Source organism: Bos javanicus, chromosome 19 (assembly GCF_032452875.1).
Source record: "Bos javanicus breed banteng chromosome 19, ARS-OSU_banteng_1.0, whole genome shotgun sequence".
In the NCBI taxonomy this organism is placed as follows: Eukaryota; Metazoa; Chordata; class Mammalia; order Artiodactyla; family Bovidae; genus Bos; species Bos javanicus.
This window is the reverse complement of record NC_083886.1, coordinates 32,145,837-32,159,473: the sequence shown is the minus strand read 5'-3', so window position 1 is coordinate 32,159,473 and position 13,637 is coordinate 32,145,837. Positions and strand designations below refer to the sequence as shown.

Below are 13,637 nucleotides of genomic sequence, written 5' to 3'. Positions count from 1 at the left end.
CTGAAGCTTTACGGTCGCACGGCAACATTTGTTATATGTGAGCAATTAATAAAATAAACTAATTCAAAAGGCCTAAAGGACTCAAAGAGGGGATTAACTATAAGCATACATCTCCTACAACAGCAGTAGCTTCCAATTAATGATTTTAGTTCATAATTCAGTAAGTGATTCACGTTGGAGAACACTTAAATAATCAGTGAGTCATGTGACAGAATACTTAGTAATAAAAGTCCCTACCAGGAAAGTTTTTCTAAATGAACATCAAAGCAATGTGTATGGAAAAGATTTCTCCCATTTGAAATAAGTAAGTGGAGCATGTCAGGGAGAACAAACTTCCCTCCGCTTATAAAGCTGTCCCTTCACGAGGACGCTGGAAATGCAAGCAGAGGTGAAGCCAACCTAAATTCTCTTATAATTTGAATGTTTAGAAATCCAATGTGCTGATAAATGCCTCAAGTTACAAGAAATTTTCATTTACTGATATCCAAAACTTAAAGTTAGATAAGGCGCGACTTCCCTGGTGGTCCAGCGGACGCGACTCTGCGCCTCCACTGCAGGGTGTGCAGGTCCAGCGCCTGGTCGGGGAACTGAGGCCCCACACGGCACGAGGCACAGGATCTCGGGCAGACTCCTCCACAGAAACTAAAGAGGGACAGAGTGACGGTTTGACAGCATTTCATTGAAAATCTAACAATGAAGAGGACAAGGACTTCTTAATCAATGTAATTGTAATAAACGTATTTTCAAAGTGTCCACTTTCCACAAACACGAGCACTGCTATGCCAGACATGCAACCTTGTTCATGACGCTTTCCCTGCCAAACACTCCTCCTAAGGTTAGTATCTAAGAATAAAACACAAAGGAGACTCCCCTGCCACTCAGTGGCTGACTTCAGATCAACCTCAGTTAGTGAGGTGGGGGCTAGGGGAGCAAGGATCACATTCAGATCCCCAAGGCCCCCCGGATTCTTACAAACATTGGCTCCTTACAAAGAAATAGGCTGCTTTCCCAGCAGCAACGTCTAGAATTCACTTCAGATGCAAAGGCAGAAACCCCAGAAACCACTGCAGAGCATCCGTGGGCTGCCCTTTTCCTCTGAGCTGCAGGAAATCCTAGGCATTCTTAGTTTCCTCATTTCAAAACAAAGATTCTCTGCCCCACAGAGGCAGCAAGAATCTCAGCCTTCGCTGCTAGAGTCTATTAAACAGATCACACACAAAAATGTCCCTGATACCTCACAATACTGTCACTAATAAGGTCAAAGAAGATGGCAACATTAGCCAAAACAAACCGTTTTTAAAAAAGGGAAAACAAAAAAAGTAAATGTAATGCTGATCACAAATGCAAAACTGCCTTTAATGCCAAAGAATAACAAATTGTGTGTGTTGAATCATTTGTTTTAAATTATGAAAACACACACTTTTACTAAGGCAGGAAGAAAGAATACCAATTCTTAATTGCAAAACCATCCAAGTCCTTCCCCACCTAGGAACTGAACAGGCGTCTTCCATCTCCCGCATAGCCACGTGGGTTCTTTACCACTAGCGCCACCTGGGAAGCCCGTCCAAGTCCTTATAATCTATTTAATGAACTTTCAAATGTATCTTGATCAAATTAACAGCAGGACCTGCCCTTCTTCTCACTGAGGATACTGAATTCCTTCTATGTATTTCTGCTGTGCATCATCAGACAACTTGTGAGATCAGTTCCAAAAACACGTGCTACCTCACCATGGGACGAGCTGCTCTGAAGACAAGCTTGATATGTCTTGACAAGTGTGGTATCATCTTCCCCTTCACTAATGACAGCACCCACATGTAAAGAGCACACTGTTAACCTCAGCACTGAAGTACGTAAGGGCCTGAAGATCGTAAATGACAGATCACCACTTTGGGAGCCATGACAATACAGTGAGACAAGAGAGAAATCTGATACACAGTTTCAGAGGCATGGTTGTGAGACAACAAAGAATGGCAGAAAATGTGCAGAGGTGTTATCAAACATCTCTCACTTAAGAGAGAGGTGCGGTAAGACAGGCGCTTCTCCAAATAACTATTACATACAAGCTGGGATACAGTCCTACATCACAATTCAGTCGGGTCAGTCAAGTGAAGACAAAGGCTTTCAGAAACTAGGTATTCAGAGTCCTCAGAAACACTGAAGGGCTGATTAGATTCACCTAGAGCGACCATTTCTAAACCATCCCACTTGGACACCAAAGGTTCCTCAGAGCTGTCACCCCAGGGGCTTCTGACATGGATAGGCATCACAACACACACCAACCAGAAGAGCACAAACACATTACAACTCCGCTCCATCACGACAACCAGAAGAGCACTAATGTGGTCTACTGTATTTGCTGGGGTTTACATACAATTCTGTCAACAGAAAGAACCCACAGTCAGCAAAACACTGGGAGCAACAACAAAAGAAACCATGCACACGAGGAGTTCTAGCACCACAGCACCAGGGACTGGGGGGCGGGGCGCACAGCCCTGCCACTTCCTTGGGATCCACCCTCCCCGGAAGTGCTCCACGACATGTTTCACTCACAACACTCAAGCAACATTAGCAACATGAAATCATATGGGGCTATCCATTTGGTCTTCCTAATAAGCCCCCTGATCTAGCCAAATGAGACCTTAAGACACTGGAATTCAGTCTCAATTCAAAAAAAGATAGCCATGGCTTCTGCATCCCACAGGTGATCTGGATAATCAAATACTAGCACTGTGGGCCTTTGAGAATCAACAAAACTACCTGCAGTGGCAGGGAAATGAAACTCAGCCCTGCTCTGCAGACCCCCACCTCCTCCCACAGCAGCCCTGTCCACACAGGAGGCCTGCAAGTGAGGAGATCACGTGGGCCAGGGAGGGCAGGGTTGTGGGTGCTGACACCGCACGTGGAGGCTCTGGCCCTTCCCAGCAGCCATCGGGTTAACCTAGGTCTCAATTCTAGGTCAGGGACACTGGCGTCAAGATCTAAATACCAAGGAGAGGCAAGAATGCAGGAATCAAGATCAGGTTACCAGCTCAGGATCAGGAACAATTAAACCAATGCAACAGGAAAGTTGGAAGAGTAGAGAAAAACACTGAGGGTAGAAGGAACAAGTCAGGCAGATAACCAAGAAATGGAAAACACCTGAAACCCTTCAATGTATGTACGGTCACATCACTAACTTGGTGTGGCCTATGCAGCAAATTTCAAAGAGCCGGTCTGTTTTCCTGATCAACCCAGATAACTTCTCAATTAGAAGACTCAAAGCTCATCTTAACAATGACAATCCTTACACCTCCCTACCCCACCCAACGGTCAGATCAGGTCCATTCTCCATTGAGATGAGAACCTGACTCCCCTGTTAACCCCACTGCCTTCCATCTTCACTCTCTTTTATTCCCCCTCCCTTCCATTTTCATTCTTTCCTACTCTCCCTACAAACAAGAACTGGGCAAGCTCCTTCAAGAAGTCAATCTGGACCTACCAACAGGGCAGCAGTGGTCCAGGCCTGCATGAGGTCGCTCCTCCGGCCATTGGGTGGCAATCCTAGTTAGTCGTCCATCCTTACTCGAGCCACAGACAGCTCTTCTTGATTCTTCCCTCCAGTGTCCCTGGATTTGCCTGGATCAGATTCTGATCATCTGGGACTAACTCCGCTAGGGGTTTCTCCCAGATCTGAATTTCTCTAACCCTGACTGCTTCCTCAATTGTTTGGTCTGAACCCTGGGCTCCTTCCCCGGACAATCAGCCCTGCCAGAGAGCTAAGCACACACCTACTTCCCTCCCAGAGGATGGTGACTGCGTGTCTCATGTGTTCATCCAGTGGTTATTCCACCATACATTGGGGCATGAAATGTTATTGCAGAGGATGCCGATCCAAGCCCAAAGGGCCAGTGTCAGAGGACGTCCTTCCTGACCTCTAAAAGACCCTGTGGCAATACATTCCCAAAGTGCGTCAGACGACAATGTGGAGTTACTTCAAGTGGCCATCTCATTTCCCTAGTGTGAACCGCTGTCTCACAGTTCCTTTAAATCTCCATATCTCAGAGCTAAACCCAGCGCTTGATCAGGAATAGAGCTGTCCATGTGAACAGTCACACCTAAATCCTTAATCACACAATGCCTCTGTGTATCTGTACTTGTCGATCTGGTCTGTGAGCCGAAATGAAGAGCACATAGACTCTCTCAGGTGTGAGGAAAAGCTAAGTATTTTCAAAGAGACCAACAACAATACATTTAAAATGTGCAGTTATGGCCATGTATCAGTAATCAAACGGGTGTCAATTTTTAACTACATGAATGCACAAACACTTACTCTTCCATCATTATTCGAATTCACAGATTCCAATCGTTATACTCGATCAATACCCTGACTGGAATGGCACATTATCCAGTTCAACGAGAGTGTGGCCACGTCTCACTTTTTCCTTCTTTTTAAGTTGTCCTCCCAGCAGCCCCCATGCTAAATTATCATGCTTGCTCGAGAATTCAAGGTGATAGAGAGACAGTGTCAGCTGGTGAGTGCAGATGTGACAGGCGTCCATCTGCAGGTCCCGAGACCGCCTGAGAAGCGTTTCTCAGTCAGATGACGGACGGCAGACAGTTTCCAATTTTCACTCTTAAATTCTTCCAAAACGTGAGTAAGCATTATACAGTTGCAAATGTCAGCAAATTAAAATGAAAATCTTCAACATCAAAATGAAGGAACTTCTTTGTGTACCTTTAAAACGTATTCACCATGGCTACAGTCTATCCATATACCAAAACAGATTATGCTGCTGATCAACAGAGTGAAGCACAGACTGAAAAAAGCAGGACATAATTATTAGAAGTACCTTCCCTGGCATCTGGGAGAAAAGTCTAGAACTTCAGTTTACAGGACAGTTTTTCCTTCAACCTCTGCCATGTAAAAGTGAGTGTCATGCACGGACAGTACATAAGAACAATGCAATGCTTGTGCAGAGCAATCTAAATAAAATGACTTTCTTTCCACTCACACTACAGTGCACAGCATAAAGAGAAGTTATTTTACATTCCAAGGAAAACAACATTTAATTCAACAGATAATCCAAAGCAGAGGTTCCAGCCTGTGCATGTTGACAGGTCTGTGGTTACATGCAAAATGTTTATATGTAAGCATCTTCCCAAGAAAAAGTCTATAGCTCTCACCACATTGTAAAAGAAATACGGCCAAAAACAGGTTAGGCTCCATAGGGAGAATCCTACAATTTCATCCCACCATCAATTTTTCATTAGTTTTACAAAACCAGCAAAGAAAACTGCTCAACAGTGATGGAGGCTAAAAGAGAAACACCTCACTCACAATAAACTTCAATACAGGAAGCGTTTTTAGATTAATGTGACACAAATCCACTCCCAAAAGTCAAGCAGGAAACAGGCAACTCCTCTCATCAAGTCATTTTGATAACCTCTCAAATCAGGGGGCTAACAGGAAGATGATTCGCTTAGTCTGTCTGCAAATCCATTCTCAGTTCTTACAGACTGGGAAAGTATTTGTTCCCATAAGAATTTTAAGTCCGATGAGAGTGTGGCCTTATCTCATGTTTCCCTTTTTCATTTTAAATTGCCCCCAGCCATCATCAATTTTCCTGAAATATCTTACAGAGAGGGAACATTCAGTTAAACATCTGAATGAACAGATGAACAAACTACACGGACATGGGGAGTCAGGTGGAAACTATCGGCTCCTCCCAGGTGCCAACGTCAGCCTGCCAGGTACGGTGGTGTGCGGGCCGATCTGCACGTGTGGCCACTCAAGACAGTCACAGTACTGACAGACGCAACAGCACCATCACAGAGGACGCGTGTCAGCACGCCCTGGGCGCGGGGCCTACGGAGTGGAGACGACATACACACAGAGCAGCCGAGCCGGTCAGGACCGAGTAAGGTTGAGGTTAGTGGCAACAGCATGTGCGTGGTTTCCGGGAAACCGTCAGTGAGCCTGCTGTTAGCCCTAGCCCCGCACCCCGCCCAACCCAGAGCGCAGCCTCCTCGTCCGGCTCCCGCCTGGCGCCCCGCAGCACCGCCCAGGTCCCCGGGGTGTGGCCGCCCGACCGGAACTCACCTTGGCAGCGGAAGGGCCTGGAGTTCAAAACACGTTAATGCATCATGCCAGGGGTGCAAGGAACATGCACAGGTCACAATTCATGTTTCCAGAGGAGAGAAAACATGCTAGCAGTTAAGAACACCGCGCGCGGAAGAACTGGGAGGAAGAGTTGTGTGAGCCCCACGTGTAACCAGGACAGCAGGGACAGAACAGTGGCACTGCCACGCCCAGACACCACACCTCACAGATTAGAGTACCCAGAATAATCGCGGGCATCACCTACTTTAACTGCCATTATTTGCCCACTGGGTTTGTGGACCATTTTGTTGACAGAACCGTAAGCTCCTCGTCCAATCTCTCCAAGGTCTTTCAAATCCTCTGCAGTGAAATCCCAGTGCTGCTCAGGGGAGATCTTCAGTTTTCCTGACGACTCAATGCTGTGTGTTCTCAGTCTCTCTCTGTTAAGATATTAGGAAGCAATTTTTCCACATTTTAAATAGGTTTTGACTTTATTTTTTCTTTTTTAGCTAGCACTGATTAATGCATGGGAAAATTTCTTTCGTCATTAGTTACTAAAACAGTCTGAGTTTCTGGGATTTCTTTGTTCATCTGCTAGTGCCATTTTGGTTTCTCACACAATGAGTTAAGACAGGCCTAAACTCAGGGAGCTGACCAACAGCTTTAATGGGACTCATAAGCCAGACTTCCATCTGTGGGAGAAACTCCTACTGCACACAGTTTCATTTCCAAATACAAGGTCTTTTCCAGACTTTGAAAACTGCATTATCAAATGCAGAATCCCAGGTGCTACGAACCTCATTTTCAAAAATCTCTTATGCTGCTTGACCCAACATGGATTATTCCAGGTCCTCGGTCCTTAGTACAGCTAGATGTTCACAAACTCTGCCATCCATCAGAAGCACCTGGGGATATGTATTCACTCCCAATGCCCAGGCATCATCATATGGCTATCAAATCAGAATATGTGGGCACAGAGGTCAGAAAACAGGGTATTTTAAGACACCCAGGTGATGCCAGCAAAGTTTGGGAGCTAGCACCTCAGGGTACTGCCCTGCTCCTGTTAACGCCATGCTGTGGAGGGAGAACAGTTAAACAGCTAGCCAGCTGGCTCCAAGAGGAACACTGACACATGAGCCTCTCAGTCCTTGATGAGCAGATAGAGCAATGGATGGGGAAAAAAAAGCTTCATGGACAGAAGAACTCACTTGTTACAGATTTTCATTAAATAAAAAAAGCACCTCCAAAATGTGAGCCAGAGATCAAATATTAACTTCTAACCATACTTCGTAAAACACCAAATCCAATGAAAAATGTTACATCAGTCATGTTTTTTGGTTTCTCTCTTGCATACACACCCATGTGTAGGAATGAACTGTATCAAAGAGTGCAGCAGACATAAAGAAAAAGACTCCACTGACTATTATCTACAGTTTTTCCATTTCATATTAAATGATCAGAAACTTTTAAAACTTGATCTCGTTATACAAGCAAGAACATGATCAGTTACCTATTTCTTCTTCCAAAATTTAGGAAGTTTTCTCAGATTAGCACGACTGTTTTTTATAGTTACTTTTAAGCTTCTCATGTACTTAGAATTTTAAAATCACTCTCCGAGAATAATATTTATACCAGTATCAGTAACATCTGAGTCAAGGTTATAGTTAAAAAGTTAATACACTTTGTCTAAATAAAAACTTAGTAAACCAGCATTCCAAATGTCAGATTCTCAAACCATAACTTTAATAAGTCACAGTATCAGCTTTCATCCATACAAGTTCTTTTCAGTTTACAAAACACTTTCATCAGTACTATGTATACCTAGCATCCTGAGTCACAGGAAGCCCAGAAACCAGTGGCATAAGTGACCATTCAGGTGTGAAGCTTGAACTGCCTAAGATGGAATCAGATCTAAGCAAGTGGGTCTCTACCTACTTTTCCATTGAAGTAGGTAGAGAGATTAAGCCAGGAAATATTCTAACATAAAGAAGTTTCATATATAATGACTACTGTTCTATGACCACTGACAAGAAAATCTCTATGGCTCAGTTTAATCACTGGTGAAATAGTCAGCACTGGCCTACTGCTGAGGGTCATGGCAGACAGGCTCTAAAGTGGTGCCTGTGACCTCCACTTTCCTAGTATCCACATCTCTATGTAAGCACCTCTCTTTGAACACAGAGGGGACCCGTGGCTTGTTTCCAGCCAACAGAATACAGCAAAGGCTATCACTCATGATTACACTGTATCACATAACATTTACCATTAGCATTCTTGAGAAATGAAATGAATATTTCATTGCTACATAAAGTCACACAAAAACAACAGTTATAACACTGCCACAAAGATCAAATTTTAGAATTATAAGTATCTCTGCAAACAGTTCAGCTTACTGTAGACCTGTTGTATGGCTTCTGGATAAGCTCCTTTTTTTCTTTTTGAAAGTGAACAGATTGACAGATAAGGGATGTGGGTTATCTTCTCGGGCTAATGAAAACATTCACAAATTTTGAGTAAGGTGATAGATGTACAACTCTGAATATACTCAAAGCGATAGAATCATACAGCTTAAATGGGGGAGTTGTATGGTGTATGGGTGATACCTCCTCAGTAAAGCTGCTGAAAGAAAAAGATGAACAGGAGAACGTGATTTTTACCCAGAGATCCACTTCCTCGGTTAGACAGGAAAAGAGCTGTGAAAATCACAGGGACACATGCTACGTGATGCCATCCCCAAGGCGGGAGGAGTCAGCACCATACATCTGTTTTCTACGTGACTCTGTTTCTGTTTTGTAAATAGATTCATCTGTATTATGTCTTTAGATTCCACACATGTGTATATTTACCCTTCTCTGTCTGACTTACTTTACTAAGTATAATATTCTCTAGGTTCATTCATGGCTCCGCAAATCGCAGTTGTTTATTCTCTGTCATGGCTGAGTAAGCCAACCACCTGTTAATGGGCACCTGGGTTGGTTCCATGTCTTGGTTATTGTAAATAGTGCTGCTATGAACCCTAGGGTGCACATATCTTCTCAAAAGAGAGGGTCTTTTCCTCCAGATATACACCCAGGAGTGGGACTGATAGATCATATGGTAGCTTTTTTAGTTTTTTAAGGAATCACCATACTGTTTTCCATGGTGGCGACACCGATTTACATTCCCACCAACATTGTACGAGAATTCCCTTTTCTCCACACCCTCTCCAGCATTTACTACTTGTACACTTTTTGATGATGGCCATTCTGACAGGTTGGTGATACATCATTATAGTTTGGGTTTGTGTTTCTCCTGTAATTAGTGATACTGAGCATCTTTTCAAGTGCCTGTCAGCCATCTGAATGGCTGAGTACTTTCTCTGATAATTGTTCTTTGGGACAGAAATGAGCAACTTGTCCATTAATACTGAATCATCACTAGTGTATTTTAATTACTGTCCCTTCTTTGACCCAGACTAATCTATGAGTTTCTGAAATCCTACTGATACCTAAAAAGTCAAACAACTGTGACATGATGTTCCAGAACATAATCAGACTGGGCACAGAGAAAAGTTTTATTTCTATCTAATGTGTCTAATAAAGCTGCCTGTGGCTTTGTACACAGGAGGGTGGGCTTGTTTTTTCAAGACACAGAACGGCACAGCCAAAGTGACCTGGGATGGCTCTAGCCCCACCCCCCACCACCACCACGTCTATTACATACAGGGCTTTGCTGTGCAAATTCAGCAGCAGGACAAGCACCTGAATCCCTTCTTCCAACCGGATTACCCAATCTGAATCTCTCCTGCAGCTACACAGGCAGAAGAGAAATTTAAGAAAGGAAATCGATCATAAGGGGAGAAAAGCACTATGAACAATTCAGTGTACACCTTTCGCATTTTCCTATACTATTACACAGTGACCTGTCACACTTCCTGCTTTACAGATGTCACTGAACGCACTGTTGACATGAGTGCAACTACACGAGCCACGTGGCTGCATCTCACTGCCTAGGAGTCTGTCTGCACTGACCACGCAGGACCAGGGGCAGGAGCCCCCTGGGCCAGGCCCACGCACCTTTTCAGGCCAACCTGAACAGTGACTAGATCACTTGTAAGAGGCATTTTGATCTATTACTCTTAGAGTCGGATGTTCTCAGCTATTCGGTAAACAATTGCTTCTTCTTTGGTTAACCACCTGAGATAACATCCCCTTAAGCAGAGCTCTCCCACACCAGTGTTTGTTTTGTTGTTGCTGCTTCTGCTATGCTGTACTAAGTCACTTCGACAGTGTCCAGCTCTTTGCAACCCCATGGGCTGTAGCCCTCCAGGGTCCTCTGTCCATGGGATTCTGCAGGCAAGAATACTGGAGTGGACTGCCATGCCCTCCTCCAGGGGATTTTCCTAACCCACGATCAAACCCTCGTCTCTTACATCTCCTGCACCGGCAGGTAGGTTCTTTACCACAAGCACCACCTGGGAAGTCCACTGCTTCTGCTAAAAACTTCCTTTTCTGTTAACATCCTTATCAACTCTTTGTTCTGTACTACACATATTTCTCCAGGGTGCTGTTTACCTTCCTACTACATTTAAGAAATTATACATGCAAAAAATGCAGTAACTGGGGCATTTTAGAATTAATCATTCCCACCACATCCTTTTGCATCCTGCAGTACCATCTAAGTTCACTTCCACATGCATATGGATTTCACTCCACCACTGCATTTTCAGTTTCCTAGCACTGTCTTTTTTTTTCTCATCTATCACCCTTTTCAGTAATTCAGTTGCCTATTTATCCAAATTTGTTCTCTCCTCAATACTTTCCAATCCTTTTTAAGAAGTGCCATGATTTCTTCTACTTAATTACAAATGCTAATCATCCATGTGGGAAGTGATTTTGAATGCTGTGCAATATCATATTCAGAGATGCTCTTTCTCAAAGCATTGAATATATGATTCCCTAATTCCATACCTCTCCTCCCATCTCACAAAGAGTGTCTTATGAAACTTGTGTTCAGGGTACTATGGAGCGTCAGGAGACAGACTGACAACTAAAAAATCAGACAATATATGGAAATGTCTTGAAAACCCTGGACAGCAGGCAGCAAAGGGCAGTGAGCACTGAGAAGCAGGAAATACACGAGGTGAGCCCTACAGCACCCCAACTTACTGCCTAGAGAAGGCTGCACATACTGCAACACAGGGAGGGCAGATGCAGGCAGACCCTCACGTGAAGGTGTTGGGTCTGGGCATCTGGGGAGACTGGGTTCTCAAGGCAGAGTGCTGGATAAGAGAGCTGCACAGAAGAACCCCAGAGACACGCAGGAGGGGTCCCTTGATCAGCACAAGCTTATGAGGAACCTACATAAGCCTGAGGAAAGAGCTACCCAAAAGCATTACAGGGAAGGATACCCAAGCTAATACAACAATCCCCGCCTGCAAAGTAGAAAACTCCATATTCATGGGGAATTCAAGAAAGCACACGGAAGGATCCGGTCTTGCCTACCAAAGCTAAAGAGGGAGACCCAAAAGGATCCAAGTATTTCTGAGTAACTTAACCAAAGAAGAAAGCTCAAAAATACGTAAAATATAAAAATAGCCAGCACTCCATATCTGCCACGCAATATAAAATCAAGGATGCAAAGAAGCAAGATACTAGGAACCATCTCAAGGAGAAAAAGCAATCAACTCAAAGTGACCCAGAGATGACAGAGAGGCAAGAATGAGCAGATAAGCACAATGAAACAGTGCTTATGACTGCATTCCATGTGTTCAAGAAACTAAAGAATGGAGAGAAGAACCAAATCAAATGTCTAGATGTAAAAACCATAAGGGGGCAGGAGGAAACTTTGGGGATGATGAACATGTCTGCCTTCTTGCTTGTGGTGATGGCTTCATGGGCGCACACAGCAAAACTTAGCAAACGTACACTTGACATACATGCAGATTATTCTGTGTCCATTACCCCTTGATAAAACTGTTGAGAGGGAGAGAGACAGACTGGCTTCCCTGGACCCCACTCTGTGTGAAAGGGGTGTGCCTGTCACATGTCTATAGTTGAAAGCCCACAGCTGAGGCATCCAGGGCTCAGCGCGTCACCAATCAGAACACTGGCTGCTCCCAAGGCAAATGGACCACCCCCAGTCTCCTTGTTCTCCAGCACTGTGCTCTCGACTGACAGCAGCACGAACAAACTACATCTCCCAGTCCATCTGCTGCTCCAACCCTTCCCTGCATCCACCTGCAACACATCTCAGAATGACACACTACCCAGCAGAACAGGTCAGCATCCATGTCTCCTCCTCCTCCCACCCCTCCCCAGTTACTTTCTGTGGTTACCAAGAGGGGGCAGGACAGAAAAGGGACTGAAGATGCTCTCTGCATTTGAGACCAGAGGCTCAGGGCGGGTCCCCTACCACAGGCAGTCTCTGCAGCAATGTTGGAAGAGAAACCCTGGGTACCTTTTTTCTTTACCCTGTTACTGTTATTCGTGATCAGACATAGCATTTAGCATTAAGTTGTCCTAATTTTCTATGTTTCATATTTTCACCTTTTTTTTTTAATGTTTTAGCAGGTGGCTGCTACTCACATATCATTTTGTACTACAAATATGAAATTACTTTTACAAAATCAGAATTTTAGTTCCTCAAACAAATATGAACCAAGAGTCTGAACCACTTTCATTCCTAACCTATAGCTAATGTTTGATACTACTACTGTGTGAACTGTCTTTTAAACACATAACTATGAAACTATATTCTCAAGCTTTTAATATTTGGGGGGAGCGTTTATCCAAATAAGCCAGTGAGAAAAAAGATTTTATAGAAATAAATTTTATTAGCAGACACATTTAGCATGTATTTTATATATCTACTGAAACCTAGTGTATTTTTGAACCTTGGAGTGTTAAATTGTTAGCTTGTGTAAACTATGATCAACCAGCTTAATCACAACTTATGTGCTTTAAACCTTATCTCATTCTATTTCCTTATGTATACTCTAGGTGCCAATAGAAACATTAAAAGTTAAAGTCATTGTAGTGGGTTTGAATTCTTCTCTAAAGCATACAATTCACCATGGTTGGCACTTAACACATAAAATATCTCGTGAAAGGAAGAAGAAAAGAGAACTCCCATTCCTACTGCTTCCTAACTTCTCAGTTTGGTACTCAAGATCCAGAGTCACACACTAATAGAATCCCATTAGAAAGAAATACGAGCTTCATCTAGTCTCGTCCTTCAGGAAACTGTGCCTGAGAGCCCTGGAACGGGCTGAGTGCTCCTCCTCTGTGCCCACATATGGTGAGACCAAGACACACCTACATAGTAGGCTGGCTTGCATTGCTTATTCTTGGTGAACCCTAATTTGGATCCACTTCTAACCATCGTTGCTTAGTTCTGCTTAATTCTGTGATTATGTCCATCAAGTCTATACCAGGGGCTCATTTTCAGGTACACAGGTGAGGATGCAGGCACTAGGCGGGGGTCCCTGAGATCACAGAGCAAAGGGAGTTTTCTCTGCAGCTCCAGCACTCTCACTAGAATCCCCTGTCTACATTTGATTCTTCACTACAGGCAG

At 43.9% G+C, this 13,637-nt stretch overlaps 1 protein-coding gene across 4 annotated transcripts in view; it reads right to left on the bottom strand.

Annotated features, from left to right (window-relative positions):
* Positions 1-13,637, bottom strand: part of MAP2K4 (mitogen-activated protein kinase kinase 4) — a 77,708-nt gene that overhangs the window by 23,765 nt on the left and 40,306 nt on the right. For all 4 annotated transcript variants that reach the window (XM_061391109.1, XM_061391110.1, XM_061391111.1 and 1 more), the window contains one exon: positions 6,348-6,522. In XM_061391109.1, coding sequence (XP_061247093.1) covers positions 6,348-6,522 — 175 coding nt within the window. The remainder of the gene's footprint in view (positions 1-6,347; positions 6,523-13,637) is intronic.